The sequence below is a fragment of the Oncorhynchus clarkii genome, chromosome 6, assembly GCF_045791955.1.
Source record: "Oncorhynchus clarkii lewisi isolate Uvic-CL-2024 chromosome 6, UVic_Ocla_1.0, whole genome shotgun sequence".
NCBI classification, from domain to species: domain Eukaryota; kingdom Metazoa; phylum Chordata; class Actinopteri; order Salmoniformes; family Salmonidae; genus Oncorhynchus; species Oncorhynchus clarkii.
In genome coordinates this window covers 4,034,069-4,059,995 of record NC_092152.1, presented here as the reverse complement: position 1 = coordinate 4,059,995, position 25,927 = coordinate 4,034,069, and the positions used below count along the sequence as shown (strand labels likewise).

Sequence of the window (25,927 nt, the reverse complement as noted above, 5' to 3'; positions counted from 1 at the left end):
CGCCCCTCTTTTTACCAGAAAGATGTTTTTTCCTGTCTGCGCGATGCGTGGAGAAACCTGTTGGCTGCACCGCTTCGGATAGCGTCTCTCCAGTAAGCCACGTTTCCGTGAAGCAAAGAACGTTACAGTCTCTGATGTCCCTCTGGAATGCTACCCTTGCTCGGATTTCATCAACCTTGTTGTCAAGAGACTGGACATTGGCAAGAAGAATGCTAGGGAATGGTGCACGATGTGCTCGTCTCCGGAGTCTGACCAGAAGACCGCTTCGTTTCCCTCTTTTTCGGAGTCGTTTTTTTGGGTCGCTGCATGGGATCCACTCCGTTGTCCTGTTTGTAAGGCAGAGCACAGGATCCGCGTCGCGAAAAGCGTATTCTTGGTCGTACTGATGGTGAGTTGACGCTGATCTTATATTCAGTAGTTCTTCTCGACTGTATGTGATGAAACCTAAGATGACCTGGGGTACTAATGTAAGAAATAACACGTAAAAAAACAAAAAACTGCATAGTTTCCTAGGAACGCGAAGCGAGGCGGCCATCTCTGTCGGCGCCGGAAGTACCCACTAGGCTACCTGCCGCCTCTACACTCTAACCACTAGGCTACCTGCCCCCTCTACACTCTAACCACTAGGCTACCCTACCCCCTCTACACTCTAACCACTAGGCTACCTGCCACCTCTACACTCTAACCACTAGGCTACCTGCCGCCTCTACACTCTAACCACTACGTTACCTGCCTCCTCTACACTCTAACCACTAGGCTACCCTGCCCCCTCTACACTCTAACCACTAGGCTACGCTGCCTCCTCTACACTCTAACCACTAGGTTACCTTTCTCCTCTACACTCTAACCACTAGGCTACCCTGCCCCCTCTACACTCTAACCACTAGGAAACCTGCCGTTTAAAAACATTCTGGTTTGGTCTATAGCCTAGACAAGCATACTTAGAAAAACTTACACATGCTCCTGATTTTTTGACACATTGCCTATTTTGAATAAAATATACTATACAATATAAATACGAAAAGGATTGAGGTTAGATTTTAAATCGACCTATATGTGCGTTTTAGGTTATAGTTTTATAGCATAATCATGTTTTTTTTCTTTTTTTTTCTTCTGTCTAATGTTGCAGAAAAAAATATTAATGGGAACATAAATAGGAAAGCATGAACCTATTGATCTATAGTTGGAAATGAAGCCTAGAGCCTATTAATCTATGTGAAACTGTTTAATGGAACAGCTGTGACAGCTGGTACAAATAGATCCGTCTGGTGGGGTCTATGAGGGACAGTCTCTCAAAGCCCTTCAAAATCAAGAGTTGTTAAACCCTACTCTCTATTAGTTTGACCTAGTAAATGGGCTCATGCTAATCTAAAATATATTTTTTTCCCCCATGTTCAAAGTAGCCCACTGCTAAGGTATATCGCAGGGTGGTATAAGGAGGGGGAACACAAAAAACACACACACAAGGCGGAGTTACAGAATTCACCAAGTGTCTGCACGGTCTTTCTCTCTCTCTCTCTCTCTCTCTCTCTGCTTAGTTGAAAAGAAGTGGGGAGGGTAGGTTAACTTGTAAATGAAGTGGTCGAATACGTGACCGAAATCTCAACAAGACCACCCAATCTGCAAATATGTAACGGCCGGACTAAACCTTGGATAATATTTCCGAATGGAAAACATGAAATTCTCTACAAGAAGCACAAAGAAGCTGTGTTTTTACGCGGCGTTGTTGGTGTCGTTTACGAGCGACCTGGCAATGGGAGGTAAGATCTCTGATAATTCGACTTTTTCCCCCCACCGAGGATCAGAGATGGATTGCAATCTGTATACATCGTGTTTTAGGTGGTGTGTATATATGTGTTTGACACTGTAATTCACGAATGTATGTTTAAGCGTTATCACGTTCAACTTTGACGGTGTTTTGGTTAAGTGCGAGAAAAGAACACAATTGGGCTTTGGTCCTGAGCTCACTCCGAATAAAATCTAATTCAAGTCAAGACTTATAATTACAGTTTGATAATGGCAATACCAGACTTGATGCTATGTGTCTTCCAATGACAGCTCAATATTGAGTTATAAAGATATAATAGCATAAGTTATACGCGTGATGAAGAAATCGATTATATCCAGCATTTCAACAATTCAATTAAAAAACCAAAGGTATCACTTTCAGAATAGAAAACTGCCCTGAGGGTTGTCCATGGCTACACACAAATTAATTATTTTATAAAGGAAACATTGTCCGCATGTTATATACTGTACTGCACAGCGAAGACACATTGTATAACACAGAATCATCAGAATGAATCCGAACTCTTGAACTGAAAACATCCAAAAATTACATTACTGAAAATGAAATGAACCCAGAGAAATAGACAGAAATAGATAGCAGGGGCAGTGCATCCCAAAGGTGAATCACCGTATTCCCTATACTGTAGTGCACTACTTTTGACCATAGCCCTATGGGTAGTGCACTGCATAGGGAATAGGGTGCCATTTGGGAGGTACACCCTGGTCTGACTGGAATAAAGAGCCCATGGAAAGTAATTAGTGACATCTTTGATTTAGTTCCCTATGATTACACATACTCTAATACATAGAAGCTTTTTCTAGTTAAAGCAAACATTCATTAGGCGGCTGTATCAAGGGGAATGGGAGTACATAGTAATGTTCTCAGATGTTTAATTCATTAGATCTGTATTTAAAATGTGTTTTTGTTTTGCTAAATGCTATATTATCTATTATTTAACTAGGATGGCATGTTTGTATATTTGACTGTGGTCGTCTCACTAAAGTAGTTTAAGATTAAAAACTTTCATTAGGCAGCTGTATCATGTATTTAGTCAATGGAATGGGAGTAATCTAGATGAAGAGTTTTTTTTTCACATTTGTGTTTGTTTTTTTTTTCATCATTTTTTTTTTGCTTATGAGTACCATCGTGTGTGTGTGTGTGTGTGTGTGTGTGTGTGTGTGTGTGTGTGTGTGTGTGTGTGTGTGTGTGTGTGTGTGTGTGTGTGTGTGTGTAAAATAGTAATGTTTTCAGATGTTTAATTCATAGATTTTAGATCTGTATTTAAAATGTGTTTTTGTTTTGCTAAATGCTATATTATCCATTATTTAACTCGGATGGAATGTTCGTACCCTGTATATTTGACTGTGGTATATGGTTGTCTCACTAAACTAGTTTAAGATGAATGCACTTACTGTAAATCACTCTGGATAAGAGCATATGCTAAATTACTCAAATGTTTAATGTACATGTTATTTTTAAAAACAGATGTCATATTACTGTATAGAATATTTTTTTAAAGTATTGATGTCACAAATGTACAATTTTAAAAATGTCTTTAGAAAAAAATTAGTTATTTGTTACATTAGACTGTGTAAAACCTAGCAGTACTACTGATTTCTCTGAGAGTGAGGCAGATATATATTATTACTGTGTAAAACCTAGCAGTACTACTGATTTCTCTGAGAGTGAGGCAGATATATATTATTACTGTGTAAAACCTAGCAGTACTACTGATTTATCTGAGAGTGAGGCAGATATATATTATTACTGTGTAAAACCTAGCAGTACTACTGATTTATCTGAGAGGGAGGAGGATATATATTATTACTGTGTAAAACCTAGCAGTACTACTGATTTATCTGAGAGTGAGGCAGATATATATTATTACTGTGTAAAACCTAGCAGTACTACTGATTTCTCTGAGAGTGAGGCAGATATATATTATTACTGTGTAAAACCTAGCAGTACTACTGATTTCTCTGAGAGTGAGGCATCTTGTTCTTTGCCAAGATAATCCAACCACCCGACAGGTGTGGCATATCAAGAATCTGATTAAACAGCATGGGGGGGGGGGGGGGGGAAACAAGGAAAACATATTACGACCTAGGTCTCATGGCCGCGTTCAGCAGCCAAACATGGTCAAACTTTGCAGATAGAAATACATACAAATAGAGCCACACATTGATTGCTTATTCTACATGTCAGAGAGGCACGTTTTTTATTTCTATCTATCAAAATCTTTCCAAAACGTTCCCGCTGAACGTACCCCTGATAAATTGAGTGGCCAATTTGCAGAAGCGTTACCCCTGAAAAACGTGGGGTAACAAATCAAATGATTGTGAATAACGGTAATAATGTATTCTTGAAGGCAGAATCAGACTTATGGTGGGTATACTGTAGTGGGTATACTGTAGTGGGTATACTGTAGTTGGTATACTGTACTGGGTATACTGTAGTGGGTAGTGGGTATACTGTAGTGGGTATACTGCAGTGGATATACTGTAGTGGGTATACTGTAGTGGGTATACTGTAGTGGGTATACTGTAGTGGGTATACTGCAGTGGGTATACTGTAGTGGGTATACTGTAGTGGGTAGTGGGTATACTGTAGTGGGTATACTGCAGTGGATATACTGTAGTGGGTATACTGTAGTGGGTATACTGTAGTGGGTATACTGCAGTGGGTATACTGTAGTGGGTATACTGTAGTGGGTAGTGGGTATACTGTAGTGGGTATACTGTATTGGGTAGTGGGTATACTGTAGTGGGTATACTGTAGTGGGTATGCTGTAGTGGGTATACTGCAGTGGGTATACTGTAGTGAGTATACTGCAGTGGGTATACTGTAGTGGGTATACTGTAGTGGGTATACCGCAAATTGAGTATACTGTAGTGAGTATACTGCAAATTTGATATGCTGCAAATTTGGTATACTGTAGTGGGTATACTGTAGTGGGTATACTGCAATGGGTATATTGAACATTTGCTATACTGTAGTGGGTATACTGTATTGGGCATACTGTAGTGGGTATACTGTAGTGGGTATACTGTATTGGGTATACTGCAGTGGGTATACTGTAGTGGGTATACTGCAATGGGTATATTGAACATTTGGTATACTGTAGTGGGTATACTGTAGTTGGTATACTGCAAATTGAGTATACTGTAGTGGGTATACTGCAGTGGGTATACTGTAGTGGGTATACTGCAAATTGAGTATACTGTAGTGGGTATACTGCAAATTTGGTATGCTGCAAATTTGGTATACTGTAGTGGGTATACTGTAGTGGGTATACTGCAATGGGTATATTGAAAATTGGGTATACTGTAGTGGGTATACTGTAGTGGGTATACTGCAAGGGGTATATTGAAAATTGGGTATACTGTAGTGGGTATACTGCAAATTTGGTATGCTGCAAATTTGGTATACTGTAGTGGGTATACTGTAGTGGGTATACTGCAATGGGTATATTGAAAATTGGGTATACTGTAGTGGGTATACTGTAGTGGGTATACTGCAAATTTGGTATGCTGCAAATTTGGTATACTGTAGTGGGTATACTGTAGTGGGTATACTGCAATGGGTATATTGAAAATTGGGTATGCTGTAGTGGGTATACTGTAGTGGGTATACTGCAATGGGTATATTGAAAATTGGGTATAGTGTAGTGGGTATACTGTAGTGGGTATACTGTATTGGGTATACTGTATTGGGCAGTGGCGGTCATTGCCGTTTAATACCATTCGCCCAGTTCAATGTAACAGCGACAGGTTTAGGCTACTACATGATACTAGAATGTTCCCTATACCCATCATGAGGTTGCTACAACCTAACCTATGAATGAAAGTTTACAACGTAGGGGCACACAGGTCGAGAGACACATTTTAGGTGACAGACGGTGACATTCAATACCTCCTTGCACACTCTTGTTTGCATCTAGCTGATCTAGGGTGTAATCATTAGTCCAACAGTTGCAAACCAGAGTTCCCATTGGACAAATTCAGGTATTTATCCCCGTTTCCTTCCGTTTAAGAAACGTTTTTCAACGGAATCGCGGAATGAATACACCCCTGATAACGCGTAAACACAGTTCACTCTCATAAAAGCCACGTTGTATTCCTTCTCTTCCCTTCGCTTGTGGACTTCAATCAACAACACATCAGCTGTATGTTACCAGTCGAAAAAACCTTTCCAAGCCAAACCTCTACAAACAGCCTACGTTGTTGTCACCATATTAGCTAAAGTAAGGTCATAGTCAGCATAGCTAATATAACTAACGCGTTAGTAAACCTGCTACAATCATGCAGTAACGTTTGTGTATAGTCAGTTACACCAGCAGGCCCCAGGTGGCAATAAATTACTAATACCAAAAGCTTAGCTTGACTGGGAAGAGTTCCAGTGTTGTGTTGGAAAGGCATAGCCAGCTAGCTAACATAGCACCCCTCTGTTATAGCCAGCTAGCTAACATAGCATCCCTCTGTTATAGCCAGCTAGCTAACATAGCATCCCTCTGTTATAGCCAGCTAGCTAACATAGCATCCCTCTGTTATAGCCAGCTAGCTAACATAGCATCCCTCTGTTATAGCCAGCTAGCTAACATAGCATCCCTCTGTTATAGCCAGCTAGCTAACATAGCATCCCTCTGTTATAGCCAGCTAGCTAACATAGCATCCCTCTGTTATAGCCAGCTAGCTAACATAGCATCCCTCTGTTTGAGCAGCTACATTTGCTAGCTAAATAAGTGAAACTGAAAGTGAAAAAAAATTACACTTTCTCTCTCTCTATTTCTCTCTTGCTCCTCTTTCTCTTTTAGTCAACTACTCACCACATGTTATACACTGCAGTGTTGTCTAGCTGTAGCTTATGCTTTCAGTACTACATTTATTCTCTGATCCTTTGATTGGGTGGATAACATGTCAGTTCATGCTGCAAGAGCTCTGATAGGCTGGAGGACGTCCTCCGGAAGTTGTCATAATTACTGTGTAAGTCTATGGAAGAGGGTGAGAACCATGAGCCTCCTAGGTGTAATGTACCCAGAGGAGGAAGGAAGCTAGCTGTCCTCCGGCTACACCGTGGTGCTCCCCTACAGAGTGCTGTTGAGGTTACTGTTGACCTTCACTGCAAAACAATGTGTTTTAAACAGTTATTTGGTGACGTGAATATATTTAGTATAGTTTCATCCATTTTTCTTTTACAATGAACATTTTTATGAAGTTCACTGAGGAGGATGGTCCTCCCCTTCCTCCTCTGAGGAGCCTCCACTGGTATTGGGTATACTGTATTGCCTTGCTGACTGTACGCCAACAATACTGTGTGTTTGACCTCATGCTTTATTAGACAAAGAAGAACAAGGAAAGCTACTAACTCAGCCTGTAATAGATGCCACCGTTTGATCTACCGCTCTTGTAAAAGAGGGTTGTCCAAGGCCACAGCCTCATTTACACGGCCTGCTAGTCTGTTCAATATGACACTGTGCTGTAATGGATTTATTCAATAATACATGAATTGAAAAGCAATGAGTTGGACCAAGTACAAGCTGTGAGTTGACACGTTTAGCAGAAGAATGGATAGGGGTCAGTAGTACACAGCTAATGCCTCTTAACTCGCCTTTTGGCCGTACGAACCCTGTGATTTAACGCGTATAGGCTCCTCAATGCCCAGAACAACTTACAACACCACATTTTATTTGGGTGAAAACAAAAACCTGAAACGTCTCTTTGGGTCCTTGGAAAAGTACTGTATAAAACACAAGTATTATTATGATTATGTAAGGTGACGTTGTGTGCGTTGAACCCTCGAAGCGTGGGACTTCATCGTGGTACATAGAACAGGCACTTCTTATTTATGTTGGACTGACAGTAACATCAGGGTGGTTGGTGGACAGGACACTAGGGGATGTTGGACTGACAGTAACATCAGGGTGGTTGGTGGACAGGACACTAGGGGATGTTGGACTGACAGTAACATCAGGGTGGCTGGTAGACAGGACACTAGGGGATGTTGGACTGACAGTAACATCAGGGTGGTTGGTGGACAGGACACTAGGGGATGTTGGACTGGCAGTAACATCAGGGTGGTTGGTGGACAGGACACAGGGGATGTTGGACTGACAGTAACATCAGGGTGGCTGGTAGACAGGACACTAGGGGATGTTGGACTGACAGTAACATCAGGGTGGCTGGTAGACAGGACACTAGGGGATGTTGGACTGACAGTAACATCAGGGTGGCTGGTAGACAGGACACTATGGGATGTTGGACTGACAGTAACATCAGGGTGGCTGGTAGACAGGACACTAGGGGATGTTGGACTGACAGTAACATCAGGGTGGCTGGTAGACAGGACACTATGGGATGTTGGACTGACAGTAACATCAGGGTGGCTGGTAGACAGGACACTATGGGATGTTGGACTGACAGTAACATTAGGGTGGCTGGTAGACAGGACACTATGGGATGTTGGACTGACAGTAACATCAGGGTGGCTGGTAGACAGAACACTAGGGGATGTTGGACTGACAGTAACATCAGGGTGGCTGGTAGACAGGACACTATGGGATGTTGGACTGACAGTAACATCAGGGTGGCTGGTAGACAGGACACAGAGGATGTTGGACTGACAGTAACATCAGGGTGGCTGGTAGAAAGGACACTAGGGGATGTTGGTAGACAGGACACTAGGGGATGTTGGACTGACAGTAACATCGGGGTGGTTGGCAGACAGTGTGTCTCTTTGTGTCTCTTTGTGTGTGTCTGTGTGTCTGTCTGTGTGTCTCTCTCCCTGTCTGTGTGTCTCTCTGTGTGTCTGTGTGTCTCTATGTGTGTGTCTGTCTGTCTGTCTGTCTGTCTGTCTGTCTGTGTGTCTCTCTCTCTTTATCCCTCTCTCTCTCTATCCCTGTCTGTGTGTCTCTCTGTGTGCCTGTGTGTCTCTGTGTGTCTGTCTGTCTCTCTGTGTGTGTCTGTCTGTCTCTCCCTCTCTCTCTCTCTCTCTCTCTCTCTCTCTCTCTCTCTCTCTGTGTCTGAGACAATGAAGGGACATCAGGGTCTTTCATGTTCAGTTGTAGTGCATTTCAAGACAGGGCATGTCCCTGCACTCACACACACACACACACACACACACACACACACACATACACCTCACACGCACACCTCACGCTCACCTCACACTCACCTCTGTGTTCCCAGGCTGCACTACCTGGAGCGTTACCGTACTACCTGGGGAGGTGTGGGTTGTAAAGGAAGAAGAGATTCCCATCTCTCAGAGGGGTGAAGAAAAGGCTAAGAGTCACTTCATGTCAAGACGTATGACTCGGTGTGTACTGAGCTCTGGAACTGTGGTCTTGAGGAATATCATAGCTGCTGCATAGACTGCTCCTAAATCATGACAACTCCTGCCTCCTGCCACAGGCAGGATTTATGAGCAGTCTACCCCTTAACTCGTCTTCTTAGAGATGGGAATCTCTTCTTCTTTTACAAGTCCTGTCTCAAGATATTTATTTATTTTTATTTTTCCTTTATTTAACCAGGCAAGTCAGTTAAGAACAAATTCTTATTTTCAATGACGGCCTGGGAACAGTGGGTTAACTGCCTGTTCAGGGGCAGAACGACAGATTTGTACCTTGTCAGCTCGGGGGTTTGAACTCGCAACCTTCCGGTTACTAGTCCAACGCTCTAACCACTAGGCTACGCTGCCGCCCCAGATAGCGGCAGGGTAACCTAGTGGTTAGAGCGTTCGGTCAGTAACCGTAAAGGTTGCAAGATCGAATCTCCCGAACTGACAAGGTTGAAAATCTGCCCCCAGAACAAGGCAGTTAACCCCACTGTTCCTAGACCGTCATTGAAAATAAGAATTTGTTCTTAACTGACTTGCCTAGTTAAATCAAGGTTTAATAAATAAATAAAAGTAGCCTTGACAGATCTGTAACTTTAGATACTGAACACTGTAGATGACTCTGTCACAGTGTTGTTTCCTATAGTACTGAGTCTTTCAGAACAGAACCTGACTACATAATGACCCAGACCAGAACCTGACTGTATAATGACCCAGACCAGAACCTGACTGTATAACGACCCAGACCAGAACCTGACTGTATAACGACCCAGACCAGAACCTGACTACATAACGACCCAGACCAGAACCTGACTACATAATGACCCAGGCCAGAATCTGACTACATAATGACCCAGACCAGAACCTGACTATATAATGACCCACACCAGAACCTGACTACATAATGACCCAGACCAGAACCTAACTACATGATGACCCAGACCAGAACCTGACTGCATATTGACCCAGACCAGAACCTGACTACATAACGACCCAGACTAGAACCTGACTACATAATGACCCAGGCCAGAATCTGACTACATAATGACCCAGACCAGAACCTGACTATATAATGACCCACACCAGAACCTGACTACATAATGACCCAGACCAGAACCTGACTACATAATGACCAAGACCAGAACCTAACTACATGATGACCCAGACCAGAACCTGACTGCATATTGACCCAGACCAGACCAGAACCTGACTACATAATGACCCAGACCAGAACCTGACTATATAATGACCCAGACCAGAACCTGACTACATAATGACCCAGACCAGAACCTGACTACATAATGACCAAGACCAGAACCTAACTACATGATGACCCAGACCAGAACCTGACTGTATAATGACCCAGACCAGAACCTGACTGTATAACGACCCAGACCAGAACCTGACTGTATAACGACCCAGACCAGAACCTGACTGTATAATGACCCAGACCAGAACCTGACTGTATAACGACCCAGACCAGAACCTGACTGTATAACGACCCAGACCAGAACCTGACTGTTCCAACAGTTATATCTGCCATCTCTCTCTCTCTCTCTCTCTCTCCCTCTCTCTCTCTCTCTCTCTCTCTCTCTGTGTCTCTCTCTCCCCTCTCTCTCTCTGTCTCTGTCTCTGTCTCTCTCTCTCTCTCTCTCTCTCCCTCTCTCTCTCTCTCTCTCTCTCTCTCTGTCTCTCTGTTTCTCTCTCTCTCTCTCTCTCTCTCTCTCTCTCTCTCTCTCTCTCTCTCTCTCTCTCTCTCTCTCTCCAGCCTCGTTCTATGGTGATGGCTATGTGCAGCTGAAGACAGTGGAGTCGTCGAACCGTAACTCCCTGCGTGTTCGTTTCCGTACCTCCAGCCCCCGCGGCCTGCTCTTCCTCGCTGCCGGCCACACAGACTACCTTCTAGTGGAGCTGAACGCTGGTCGCCTGCAGGTCAGTTCACCTTTAGCCTAGACTTCAAAACACACACATTACACACACACAGACTCATTACACACACATGTACATTCAGGCCAACACACACACACACACACACACACACACACACACACACACACACACACACACACACACACACACACACACACACCACCTCCAGCTATGTCTCTATCCCAGCTCCCAGCTGACAGTCAGTCACTCAGCACAGTAACACAAGCAGGCAGACAGAATTAGATAACTACTGCCCACATTTCTAAACTATCTTTCTTTATCCTTGAAAAAAATATTATAATCACTGGCAGACTCTCAGCAAATAACTTTTTAAACGTCAAATGATATTCTTAATGTAATGATAATGTCATGACAATGTAACGATAATGCGGTGATAATGGTAATGTGATGATAATGTGACGATAATGGTAATGATAATGTAATGGCAACGATGGTGTAAATGTAACGATAACGGTAATGTAATGAGAATGGTAATGTGACGATAATAGTAATGGTAATGTAATGTAAAGGCAACGATTGTGTGCATGTAACGATAATGGTAATGTAAGGATAATGTAATGACAATGCAACGATAATGTAATGCAAACGCAATGATGGTGTAAGCGTAACGATAATGCAACGATAACACAACGGTAATGGTAATGTAATGATAATGGCAATGAAACGATAATGTAAAGGCAACGATGGTGTAAATGCAATGATAATGTAACGACAATGCGACGATAATGTACATGCAATGATAATGTAACAATAATGTAATTATATTGTTAATGTAAAGGTAATGTTATGATAATGTTAATGTTCACCAGTCTGGTTTAAGCCTTGGATTTAGAACCAGTTCAGCTGGTACACGTGTCTTAGATGATATGTTAAATTGCTTAAATCGTGGAATGACCGTGCTGCCATATTTATAGACCTATCCAAGGTCTTTGATACTGTCGACCCCTTCTCATTCCCCTAGTTATTCCCCTTCTCATTCCCCTTCTCATTCCCCTAGTCATTCCCCTTCTCATTCCCCTGCTCATTCCCCTTCTCATTCCCTTACATATTTCCCTATAGATTTCCCTTCTCATTCCCCTAGTCATTCCCATACTCATTCCCCTACTCATTCCCCTACATATTCCCCTACTTCATTCCCCTACTCATTTCCTACTTCATTCCCCTCCTCATTCCTCTACTCATTCCCTTACTCATTCCCCTACTTCATACCCCCACGTCCTCCCCCTACTTCATTTCCTACTTCATTCCCCTATTTCATACCCCTACATATCCCCCTACTCATTTCCTACTTCATTCCCCTCCTCATTCCTCTACTCATTCCCTTACTCATTCCCCTACTTCATACCCCCACGTCCTCCCCCTACTTCATTTCCTACTTCATTCCCCTATTTCATACCCCTACATATCCCCCTACTTCATTCCCCTATTTCATACCCCTACATATCTCCCTACTTCATTTCCCTATTTCATACCCCTACATATCCCCCTACTTCATTCCCCTATTTCATACCCCTACATATCCCCCTACTTCATTCCCCTATTTCATACCCCTACATATCCCCCTACTTCATTCCCCTATTTCATACCCCTACATATCCCCCTACTTCATTCCCCTATTTCATACCCCTACATATCCCCCTACTTCATTCCCCTATTTCATACCCCTACATATCTCCCTACTTCATTTCCCTATTTCATACCCCTACATATCCCCCTACTTCATTCCCCTATTTCATACCCCTACATATCCCCCTACTTCATTCCCCTATTTCATACCCCTACATATCCCCCTACTTCATTCCCCTATTTCATACCCCTACATATCCCCCTACTTCATTTCCTACTTCATTCCCCTATTTCATACCCCTACATATCCCCCTACTTCATTCCCCTATTTCATACCCCTACATATCCCCCTACTTCATTCCCCTATTTCATACCCCTACATATCCCCCTACTTCATTCCCCTATTTCATACCCCTACATATCCCCCTACTTCATTTCCCTACTTCATTTCCCTACTTCATTCAAAGGTTGTCTGAATTGGGCCTCGGCCTGGCGTCTTGCACAGTGTGTGCTTTCTGATGGTGTCACGTTAACCCGGTATTACTAAAGGTTTAATATAAATCAAATTGGTAGGGACAATAGCGTACATAAGTGTGTCATCTGCATACATCTGCATCTGTTTTCAAATTCTCTGTGTCTCATTTATGCACATTACACATTTATGCATTTGATGGCTCTTTCATAGAGCAGGTTCATGCCTGTAAATATCTGTGCTTTTGGATTGATAAAAATTGGACATTAAAAAAAAAAAAAAAACATACGGATGAGCTAGTTAAGAAGCTGAAATTCAAAGTTGGTATTTATAGAAGGATCGGCCCCTTTTTTTCTAAAATGACATACCCAAATCTAATTGCTTGCCCTGAAGCAAGGATGTGCATATTCTTGATACCATTTGAAAGCAAACACTTTGAAGTTTGTGGAACTGTGAAATGAATGTAGGAGAATATAACACATTAGATCTGGTAGAATAATGTAGGAGAATATAACACATTAGATCTGGTATAATAATGTAGGAGAATATAACACATTAGATCTGGTAGAATAATGTAGGAGAATATAACACATTAGATCTGGTAGAATAATGTAGGAGAATATAACACATTAGATCAGGTAGAATAATGTAGGAGAATATAACACATTAGATCTGGTAGAATAATGTAGGAGAATATAACACATTAGATCTGGTAGAATAATGTAGGAGAATATAACACATTAGATCTGGTAGAATAATGTAGGAGAATATAACACATTAGATCTGGTATAATAATGTAGGAGAATATAACACATTAGATCTGGTAGAATAATGTAGGAGAATATAACACATTAGATCTGGTAGAATAATGTAGGAGAATATAACACATTAGATCTGGTAGAATAATGTAGGAGAATATAACACATTAGATCTGGTATAATAATGTAGGAGAATATAACACATTAGATCTGGTAGAATAATGTAGGAGAATATAACACATTAGATCTGGTAGAATAATGTAGGAGAATATAACACATTAGATCTGGTATAATAATGTAGGAGAATATAACACATTAGATCTGGTAGAATAATGTAGGAGAATATAACACATTAGATCTGGTATAATAATGTAGGAGAATATAACACATTAGATCTGGTATAATAATGTAGGAGAATATAACACATTAGATCTGGTATAATAATGTAGGAGAATATAACACATTAGATCTGGTAGAATAATGTAGGAGAATATAACACATTAGATCTGGTAAAATAATGTAGGAGAATATAACACATTAGATCTGGTAGAATAATGTAGGAGAATATAACACATTAGATCTGGTATAATAATGTAGGAGAATATAACACATTAGATCTGGTATAATAATGTAGGAGAATATAACACATTAGATCTGGTATAATAATGTAGGAGAATATAACACATTAGATCTGGTAGAATAATGTAGGAGAATATAACACATTAGATCTGGTATAATAATGTAGGAGAATATAACACATTAGATCTGGTATAATAATGTAGGAGAATATAACACATTAGATCTGGTAGAATAATGTAGGAGAATATAACACATTAGATCTGGTATAATAATGTAGGAGAATATAACACATTAGATCTGGTAGAATAATGTAGGAGAATATAACACATTAGATCTGGTAGAATAATGTAGGAGAATATAACACATTAGATCTGGTAGAATAATGTAGGAGAATATAACACATTAGATCTGGTATAATAATGTAGGAGAATATAACACATTAGATCTGGTATAATAATGTAGGAGAATATAACACATTAGATCTGGTAGAATAATGTAGGAGAATATAACACATTAGATCTGGTATAATAATGTAGGAGAATATAACACATTAGATCTGGTATAATAATGTAGGAGAATATAACACATTAGATCTGGTATAATGATGTAGGAGAATATAACACATTAGATCTGGTATAATAATGTAGGAGAATATAACACATTAGATCTGGTATAATAATGTAGGAGAATATAACACATTAGATCTGGTATAATAATAATACAAACAAAAAAACATGTGTTTTCTATTTACTTTCTTTGCATCGTCTTTGATGAGTGAAGAGAGTGATGTAGGATTCTAGGTGTAATTTAGAAGTTGTTCACAAGATGGCAGCAGTGTGTGCAAAGTTTCAGACTGATCCAGCGAAGAATTACATCGCTACACAATATTTTGTATCAAGTCTGACAGGAGTTTGCCCAAATGTGCCGAGTTGGTCAATTTATACATTTTCAAGTACATAACTATAGAGAACATACAAAACCTACAGAAAGACCTGGTTGAATCTAACCCACAAAGACAAATCTACACTGGAGTTACTTACCAAGAAAACAGTGAATGTTCCTGAATGGCCGAGTTACAGTTTTGATTTAAATCAGCTTGAAAATCTTTAACAAGACCTGAAAATGGTTGTCTAGCAATGATCAGCAACCAATTTGACAGAGCTTGAAGAATTTAGAAAATAATAATTGGCAAATGTTGCACAATCCAGGTGTGGAAAGCCCTTAGACTTACCCAGAAACACTCACAGCTGTAATCGCCGCCAAAAGTGCTTCTACAATTTATTTACTCAGGGGGTGTGAATAATTATGTAAATGAGATATGTCTGTATTTAATTTTCCAAAATGTCTAAAATGTGGAATAAGTTAAGGGGTATGAATACTTTCTGAAGGCTCTGTAATACTCCTATTAATGAACTGGCTTCTGCTTCTGGTTTATATTACTGGTTTATATTACTGGTTTATATTACTGGTTTATATTTGTGATTTATATTACTGGTTTATATTACTGGTTTATATTACTGGTTTATATTACTGGTTTATATTACTGGTTTATATTACTGGTTTATATTACTGGTTTATATTTGTGATTTATATTACTGGTTTATATTACTGGTTTATATTACTGGTTTATATTACTGGTTTATATTTGTGATTTATATTACTGGTTTATATTACTGGTTTATATTACTGGTTTATATTTGTGATTTATATTACTGGTTTATATTACTGGTTTATATTACTGGTTTATATTTGTGATTTATATTACTGGTTTATATTACTGGTTTATATTACTGGTTTATATTACTGGTTTATATTACTGGTTTATATTACTGGTTTATATTTCTGGTTTATATTACTGGTTTATATTACTCGTTTATATTACTGGTTTATATTACTGGTTTATATTGCTGGTTTATATTACTGGTTTATATTACTGGTTTATATTACTGGTTTATATTACTGGTTTATATTTCTGGTTTATATTACTGTTTTATATTACTGGTTTATATTACTGGTTTATATTACGGGTTTATATTACTGGTTTATATTACTGGTTTATATTTCTGGTTTATATTACTGTTTTATATTACTGGTTTATATTACTGGTTTATATTACTGGTTTATATTAGTGGTTTATATTACAGGTTTATATTACTGGTTTATATTGCTGGTTTATATTACTGGTTTATATTACTGTTTTATATTACTGGTTTATATTACTGGTTTATATTACTGGTTTATATTACTGGTTTATATTTCTGGTTTATATTACTGTTTTATATTACTGGTTTATATTACTGGTTTATATTACTGGTTTATATTACTGGTTTAAATTACTGGTTTATATTACTGGTTTATATTTGTGATTTATATTACTGGTTTATATTACTGGTTTATATTACTGGTTTATATTACCGCAATCCCTTCTACAAACTACAACACGAAATTATACTGGCTTTGCAATTTGTTCAATAAGACATAGAGGAACACAGCAGTTTCTGGTTTCCGTTACTGTCTGCAATCTCTTTTATGGTTAAAAATAGAGCCCACCTCGAAAGTCTTAGCTCGGGTTGTAGGTTACAAGGGTTTATGTTGCAAGCATGGTGGTCTGGCCTCACTATTTCTGGGCCAGGAGAGAGCGTGAGCTGTGCCGTGCTGACAGAGCTGTAATAAGGAAATACATTTGTTGCTTGAAGATGTCGGTTAAACTTAAGCTTCTCACTAAAGGTTTTGTAATGAAATCACAAAAAAACAAGCGAGGTGACAGATAGACCTTTTTGCGACGCAGTCAGACGTGTTCAACAGAAAGAAACGTCCCCCGTGAGAAATCCTTGTGCCTGGGAAAACGTGTCCCCTTGTCCACTTTTCTTTTCGTGTGTGGGAGTGAAATTTTAAGATGCGCTGACAAATGCACTGCGTGGATTTTCTGTTGTGTGTGGAGCAAGAAAACTGGATGAAAACTGCTCATCCTTAGGACAACAAAATCACAAACGTTTTTTATTTTCTTTTTCCTCTTTCGAATGAATCCGTTTTAGAGATTAGCATTGCTGTTGTGTTGTCTTGAAACGCTGCTTGTATAGCTGGGACTCAGTAGCATGCCTTGACAGGCCATTTCCTCCCGATGCAGAGCTCCATAGAGACGCAGACGGCGGCCCAAATGGGACCCTATTCCCTATATAGTGGTAGTGCACTACTATAGGCCCTGGTCAAAAGTAGTGTCCTACTATAGGCCCTGTTCAAAAGGAGTGCACTACTATGGGCCCTGGTCAAAAGTAGTGCACTACTATAGGCCCTGGTCCAAAGTAGTGCACTACTATAGGCCCTGGTCCAAAGTAGTGCACTACTATAGGCCCTGGTCAAAAGTAGTGTCCTACTATAGGCCCTGTTCAAAAGGAGTGCACTACTATGGGCCCTGGTCAAAAAGTAGTGCACTACTATGGGCCCTGGTCAAAAGTAGTGTCCTACTATAGGCCCTGATCCAAAGTAGTGCACTAAATAGGGAATAGGGTGCCATTTGGCACAGAGACAGGGACAAAGATAATAGGGGTCTTCCTGCTTGCAGACGGAAACAAAGCCTCTGTTTTAACTGCAGGTGACATCATAAACAGGAAATGTATTCATGATCACACGGGGATAACACGTGTCAGGGTGGTTATTCCCTATATCCAGCTGATGCTGAGAATGTCTCTGATGGGATATACAGTAAAATTTAATATGTTCTTATTTAAATGCTAAGACTGAATAGAAACTAAATGAAAAGGGATATTTTTTCTCAATAAAATATACACATTACTAAATAGTAATGTAGTTATGCAATGTTAGTGACAGTGACTAAACACAATGTGTATCTGGCTCAGTGGAGATGTGTTGTTCAGTCTTGTTCTTAGTCCTAAGGTCAGCTCTATCTCAAGGCAACAAATGTGATTGGTTAAGTTTAGGAAATAAATGTGGGTGATTATGTATAGGCAAGTAATTCCAATTGGTTACGATTAGGCTTAATGGTTGGGTTAGGTTTTTGACAGTAAATGTTTAAGTTTAAAACTCCAGTTTATAGTGAGATATAATTCTCTTCTTCCTTCCTATGTTCAGGTGAAGCTGGACCTGGGCTCTGGTGAGCGGTTGCTGAGATCAGAGAGCAGCACCCAACTAAACGACCTGGCCTGGCACACTGCTGAGCTCCTCCACGACCGCCATAATGTCACCCTAACTATGGACCAGTACTCCCACACCAGCCTCAGGATGCCTGGGCACTGGTCTCAGAAGCAGGATCTTACCATCCAGGATGGGCTGTACGTCGGCGGGTCTGGAGGCCTGGACAAGCTCTACCTACCCAATGACCTAACAGGATTCAGGGGGTGTGTGGATCAGGCTGTTTTCAACGAGAACAACATGTTATCGTCCCTGAGACCATACGCTGGATTCAAGAGTGTCTATGAGGTTTCTTTGGGCTGTAGTCCCCAGTTCTTTGCCGGCGAGGAGGATCCTGTTAGTTTCTTTAGTTCAAGAGCGTATGTCTCCCTGCCACCCTGGAACGTCTCCCACAACCAGCAAGAGGCGCTGTTTGAGTGTGTGGTTCACACCTCGGCTAAAGAGGGGATTGTCTTGTACAACTCGGCCAGACAAGGGGACTTTGTGGCAGTTGAAATCCAAGAGGGGCTGCTGGTGGCCATCGTGGGTAAAGGAGGCACCAAGACAGAACTTAAATCCCTCACCTTTGTCAATGACAGGAACTGGCATTCAGTGAAGATGTTCTTTACCCCCAAGACCCTACAGCTGACAGTGGACAAGGAGACGGTGAAGACTAGCATCAGCTCTCGCTCCAAGGGACTTCAGTTAAGAGGGTCGCTGTTTGTGGGGGGCATTGATGACAGCACACGTTCAGAAGTCAGGAAGATGGGTCTGGTGTCTGTGTTGGGAAACAGAGTCCGAGGAGGTTCTTTTAAGGGCTGCCTGAAGGACATGAAAGTCAATGGGGTCATGATGGGTCTGCCTAATGCTGTAGTCACTAAAGATATATCAGTGGGCTGCGAGCCGGAGAAAGAACCAGAGCCCTCGACCACGATGGGTCCAACTACTATCCCGACTGTCCCCAACTCCCGGTTCGATCCCACTTCGGTCACCCCTACCCCAGAATTCCCTATGTTCACTCTGGCCAGGGGGCTGGACAAGAAGTACGGGGCCAATTTCGTGCTGCTCAGGAACCTTGTAGTCTCAGAGGGTGGGCGTGGGTCTCTAGAGTCCAAGCACATCAAGGTGCTCCTGGACTTCAAGAAGCTTGGGGTACGCCAGTCTCAGATCATGTTCCGGATCCAGGAGCAGCCGGTGCACGGTCAGATACGATTGGATGTGGACCAGGACCAAGAGGAGAACATCTTTAGCATGCTGGACCTGTGGCACGGCAGGGTGATGTACATCCACGGAGGATCAGAGGACCCAGAAGACTTTTTCACTTTCTCTATATTCTCTTCCTCCAGGAAGGAGGTTCCCACATACCTGCAGGGGATGAGAAGGTACCGCTACAACATCACAGTGACCCCCACCAATGACGCCCCAGAGCTCAGCCTGCCCCAGGGGAACCTTTTCGTCCTGTTGGAGAATTCTAGAAAACTCCTAACCAAAGAGGTGTTGAAAGCCACAGACATTGACAGCAACCACACCGACCTGGTCTTCTCCATCCTGGGGAACCTGAACCCTGACGCTGGTTATCTGGAGGTGGGAGATAACCCCGACACTGCAGTGACCACGTTCTCCCATTCTGATCTGGAGGAAGGGAAGGTGAACTATGTCCACACTGGGGTGAGGAACTCCAGGATCGTGCTGAGGGTCAGTGATGGAGACAAGGTGAGCAACACGGTGGTTCTGAGGATCATGGCCATAGGTTTGGAGTATAAGATCGCCAACAACACTGGGCTTGAGATCATTCAAGGTGAGGTAGCTGTGATCAGTAACAAGCAACTGGCCATTCAGACAAATGCCGTGAATCAAGTGGTGGACATCCGATATGATGTCGTCAAGCCACCTCAGTATGGGGAACTTCAGAGGCTTCACTCCAGCGGAGAATGGAAGCCCACCGGTTCTTTCTCTCAAAGGCTGCTGGAGAAAGAACGCCTTCGGTACCTCAGCACTTTCCAAGAAATCCAGACTGCCACTGCTACGGATTACTTCAAATGCAAGGTCACAGTAGCAGGAAGAGTTGACACTGAACTGGTCTTTCCAGTCACAGTGAAGTGGGTACATTATAACCTAGTCAGGAACGTAATGGCCGATATTAATAAAGTTCGGAAAGTGACGTTGGACTCACAGTATCTTTATGCCACAGTGGACATTGTGACACTATCCGAGGATGATCTTCACTTCAGAGTTCTCTCCTCGCCGAAGAAAGGACAACTTCTCCTTGTTCACGAGTTATTGAAGAAAAATTCAACTTTCAGCCAAAGAAATGTCACTGATCTAAAGGTTCTATACGAACTGGTCGACAGACCATACGAAGACACAAGTGACACGTTTAAATTCCAAGTGTTCTCCAAGCATGCTCAATCACAAAGTTACGATTTCCAGATCTCAATAAAAGCTGACGTCAACAGCGTATTTATAAGAAATTACAAACTATCTATAATGGAGGGAGAGAGTAAACTCATCACAAAAGACGAATTGTTTGCAGAGACTCTTAGCACCAAGGAGTTGTACTACACCGTTACAAGTAGCCCTAAACATGGGAAGCTAGCACGCATCAACCTGTCCAACTCTAACGCCAGTTACAACAACATCCTAACGTTCAGCAACCAGGATCTCTTGGAGGAGCGCGTCATGTACATTCACGACGACACAGAGACCACTCAGGATCAGTTCACATTCATAGCCTCCACTAGTCAGGAGTCCAAATCCTCCGTCACGGACGAGGAAGTCGGATCCAAAGAAGGGACGTTTAACATCTCCATCCAGCTAGTTAACGACGAAAAGCCGGTGCGCGTTGTCGATAAAGTTTTCCACGTGGTGAGGGATGGGCAGCGGTTGCTCACCCTGGACGATCTCTGTTACCATGACGCAGACTCGGACTTCAGTGACGGGCAGTTGGTCTACACGCGCCGGGGAATCCCGATGGGAGACCTGGTTCTGGTGAACGACACCTCTCACAGGTACTTTCTCTCTTGTTTTGTTTTTTGTACATATTAATGATATAATGTATTTTGACTGTCTATGGATGTTTTATATTGTCTCAAACCTATGCCCTTGGGGCGGCAGGGTAGCCTAGTGGTTAGAGCGTTGGACTAGTAACTGGAATGGTTGCAAGTTCAAATCCCCGAGCTGACAAGGTACAAATCTGTCTTTCTGCCCCTGAACAGGCAGTTGTGCCTGTTGTGCCAACCCACTGTTCCTAGGCCATCATTGAAAATAATAATTTGTTCTTAACTGACAAGGGCTTGATGCCTAGTTAAATAAAGGTAAAATTAAATCCATTGTTTTTACTCTTTAATATGTCTTGTCAAATTGATGAGGCTAGGCTCTGTACCATCTGGTGTGTTAGTGTTGTCTCCTCTGGGACTCCCAGATGTTCCATGTAACTATTCCACAGCTGATTCAACTTGTCAACTAATCATCAAGCCCTTGACTAGATGAATCAGGAGAACTCAGCAGGGCTACAACAAATTACTGTGACTTCTGGGACGTCTGGGCTACAACCACTGGACTACAGAATACAACTGTTTTGTTGTATTGTGTGGAGTGACACTTTATTAAACTTTCCTGACCTCTGACCTCCAGGCTGTTCCAGTTCACCCAGAAGGAGCTGGAAGAGAAGAGAGTGTTGTTCCTCCATCGAGGCGTGAACTCCGGACGCTTCGTGCTCTTCGTGTCCGACGGGAAACACTTAGTCTCCACTCTGCTGGACGTCAGCGCCCACGACCCTTTCCTGAGCCTCGGCAACAACACAGGTATGTGTGTATATTATAATATGTTAAATGCAGAGTATTTTCCAATGGACCCTTTCGCTAAGCCCCAACCCCCTTTGGTTATTGTTACAACCTTGGACAACATTTTTCCCGGGAAGCCCGATTCCCTATACAACCCACTGGCCAAATCCCCTCGCAATGATCTCAAACTGTGTTTCTAATACACAGTGAACATTAATACAGACTACACTCTTGGGTATGTTGTCATTACAATTTGTTCACGGGAACCTGGTCAAATTTATAGTGTAGTTAGACACTGAATGGCTGTCAGCATGAAGTCAATTCTATAACCCTTTTTGGAGCTAACTAGTGGTCTCGATTCGTATCCTGATGTCAACAGCAGATGGGGAGTTGTATTCATAACATAGCTAATTTAACTAGCTAACATATATCTTGAGAAAAACAAGTTATATTATGTGGCTAGCTAGCTATCTTTAGCAACATTTGATGCTCAATGAGAGCTTGCTAACCAGCTGAGCTTGCAAACAATGTAACAATAGTAACATTTTCGATTTGAAAAATACTTCAACATTTCTCCTACATTTCAGAAGTACTCCAGGTGTACTGTTCTGTTATTTAGCCGTGAAAACATTTTTTTTTTTGAAAACTCTGTTGTTGCCATAACCCTCACTGTCTTTCATGAGATTAAAACTCTGTTGTTGCCATAACCCTCACTGTCTTTCATGAGATTAAAACTCTGTTGTTGCCATAACCCTCACTGTCTTTCATGAGATTAAAACTCTGTTGTTGCCATAACCCTCACTGTCTTTCATGAGATTAAAACTCTGTTGTTGCCATAACCCTCACTGTCTTTCATGAGATTAAAACTCTGTTGTTGCCATAACCCTCACTGTCTTTCATGAGATTAAAACTCTGTTGTTGCCATAACCCTCACTGTCTTTCATGAGATTAAAACTCTGTTGTTGCCATAACCCTCACTGTCTTTCATTAGATTAAAACTCTGTTGTTTCCATAACCCTCACTGTCTTTCATGAGATTAAAACTCTGTTGTTGCCATAACCCTCACTGTCTTTCATGAGATTAAAACTCAGTTGTTGCCATAACCCTCACTGTCTTTCATGAGATTAAAACTCTGTTGTTGCCATAACCCTCACTGTCTTTCATTAGATTAAAACTCTGTTGTTGCCATAACCCTCACTGTCTTTCATGAGATTAAAACTCTGTTGTTGCCATAACCCTCACTGTCTTTCATTAGATTAAAACTCTGTTGTTTCCATAACCCTCACTGTCTTTCATGAGATTAAAACTCTGTTGTTGCCAATAACCCTCACTGTCTTTCATGAGATTAAAACTCTGTTGTTGCCATAACCCTCAACTGTCTTTCATGAGATTAAAACTCTGTTGTTGCCATAACCCTCACTGTCTTTCATGAGATTAAAACTCTGTTGTTGCCATAACCCTCACTGTCTTTCATGAGATTAAAACTCTGTTGTTGCCATAACCCTCACTGTCTTTCATGAGATTAAAACTCTGTTGTTGCCATAACCCTCACTGTCTTTCATGAGATTAAAACTCTGTTGTTGCCATAACCCTCACTGTCTTTCATTAGATTAAAACTCTGTTGTTGCCATAACCCTCACTGTCTTTCATGAGATTAAAACTCTGTTGTTGCCATAACCCTCACTGTCTTTCATTAGATTAAAACTCTGTTGTTTCCATAACCCTCACTGTCTTTCATGAGATTAAAACTCTGTTGTTGCCAATAACCCTCACTGTCTTTCATGAGATTAAAACTCTGTTGTTGCCATAACCCTCAACTGTCTTTCATGAGATTAAAACTCTGTTGTTGCCATAACCCTCACTGTCTTTCATGAGATTAAAACTCTGTTGTTGCCATAACCCTCACTGTCTTTCATGAGATTAAAACTCTGTTGTTGCCATAACCCTCACTGTCTTTCATGAGATTAAAACTCTGTTGTTGCCATAACCCTCACTGTCTTTCATGAGATTAAAACTCTGTTGTTGCCATAACCCTCACTGTCTTTCATTAGATTAAAACTCTGTTGTTGCCATAACCCTCACTGTCTTTCATGAGATTAAAACTCTGTTGTTGCCATAACCCTCACTGTCTTTCATGAGATTAAAACTCTGTTGTTGCCATAACCCTCACTGTCTTTCATTAGATTAAAACTCTGTTGTTGCCATAACCCTCACTGTCTTTCATGAGATTAAAACTCTGTTGTTGCCATAACCCTCACTGTCTTTCATGAGATTAAAACTCTGTTGTTGCCATAACCCTCACTGTCTTTCATGAGATTAAAACTCTGTTGTTGCCATAACCCTCACTGTCTTTCATGAGATTAAAACTCTGTTGTTGTCATAACCCTCACTGTCTTTCATGAGATTAAAACTCTGTTGTTGCCATAACCCTCAACTGTCTTTCATGAGATTAAAACTCTGTTGTTGCCATAACCCTCACTGTCTTTCATGAGATTAAAACTCTGTTGTTGCCATAACCCTCAACTGTCTTTCATGAGATTAAAACTCTGTTGTTGCCATAACCCTCACTGTCTTTCATGAGATTAAAACTCTGTTGTTGCCATAACCCTCAACTGTCTTTCATGAGATTAAAACTCTGTTGTTGTCATAACCCTCACTGTCTTTCATGAGATTAAAACTCTGTTGTTGCCATAACCCTCAACTGTCTTTCATGAGATTAAAACTCTGTTGTTGCCATAACCCTCAACTGTCTTTCATGAGATTAAAACTCTGTTGTTGCCATAACCCTCACTGTCTTTCATGAGATTAAAACTCTGTTGTTGCCATAACCCTCACTGTCTTTCATTAGATTAAAACTCTGTTGTTGCCATAACCCTCACTGTCTTTCATGAGATTAAAACTCTGTTGTTGCCATAACCCTCACTGTCTTTCATGAGATTAAAACTCTGTTGTTGCCAATAACCCTCACTGTCTTTCATTAGATTAAAACTCTGTTGTTGCCATAACCCTCACTGTCTTTCATGAGATTAAAACTCTGTTGTTGCCATAACCCTCACTGTCTTTCATGAGATTAAAACTCTGTTGTTGCCATAACCCTCACTGTCTTTCATGAGATTAAAACTCTGTTGTTGCCATAACCCTCACTGTCTTTCATGAGATTAAAACTCTGTTGTTGTCATAACCCTCACTGTCTTTCATGAGATTAAAACTCTGTTGTTGCCATAACCCTCAACTGTCTTTCATGAGATTAAAACTCTGTTGTTGCCATAACCCTCACTGTCTTTCATGAGATTAAAACTCTGTTGTTGCCATAACCCTCAACTGTCTTTCATGAGATTAAAACTCTGTTGTTGCCATAACCCTCACTGTCTTTCATGAGATTAAAACTCTGTTGTTGCCATAACCCTCAACGGTCTTTCATGAGATTAAAACTCTGTTGTTGTCATAACCCTCACTGTCTTTCATGAGATTAAAACTCTGTTGTTGCCATAACCCTCAACTGTCTTTCATGAGATTAAAACTCTGTTGTTGCCATAACCCTCAACTGTCTTTCATGAGATTAAAACTCTGTTGT

The 25,927-nt window shown here is 41.2% G+C and overlaps 1 protein-coding gene across 1 annotated transcript in view; it reads left to right on the top strand.

The window, feature by feature from the left end:
• The first annotated feature begins 1,464 nt into the window (after positions 1–1,464).
• LOC139410560 (chondroitin sulfate proteoglycan 4-like) overlaps positions 1,465–25,927 on the top strand; it is a 65,094-nt gene continuing 40,631 nt past the window's right edge. Inside the window, exons 1-4 of the mRNA XM_071155849.1 lie at positions 1,465–1,760; positions 10,887–11,050; positions 18,533–21,579; positions 22,205–22,374. Coding sequence (XP_071011950.1) covers positions 1,667–1,760; positions 10,887–11,050; positions 18,533–21,579; positions 22,205–22,374 — 3,475 coding nt within the window. The 5' untranslated portion in view covers positions 1,465–1,666. The remainder of the gene's footprint in view (positions 1,761–10,886; positions 11,051–18,532; positions 21,580–22,204; positions 22,375–25,927) is intronic.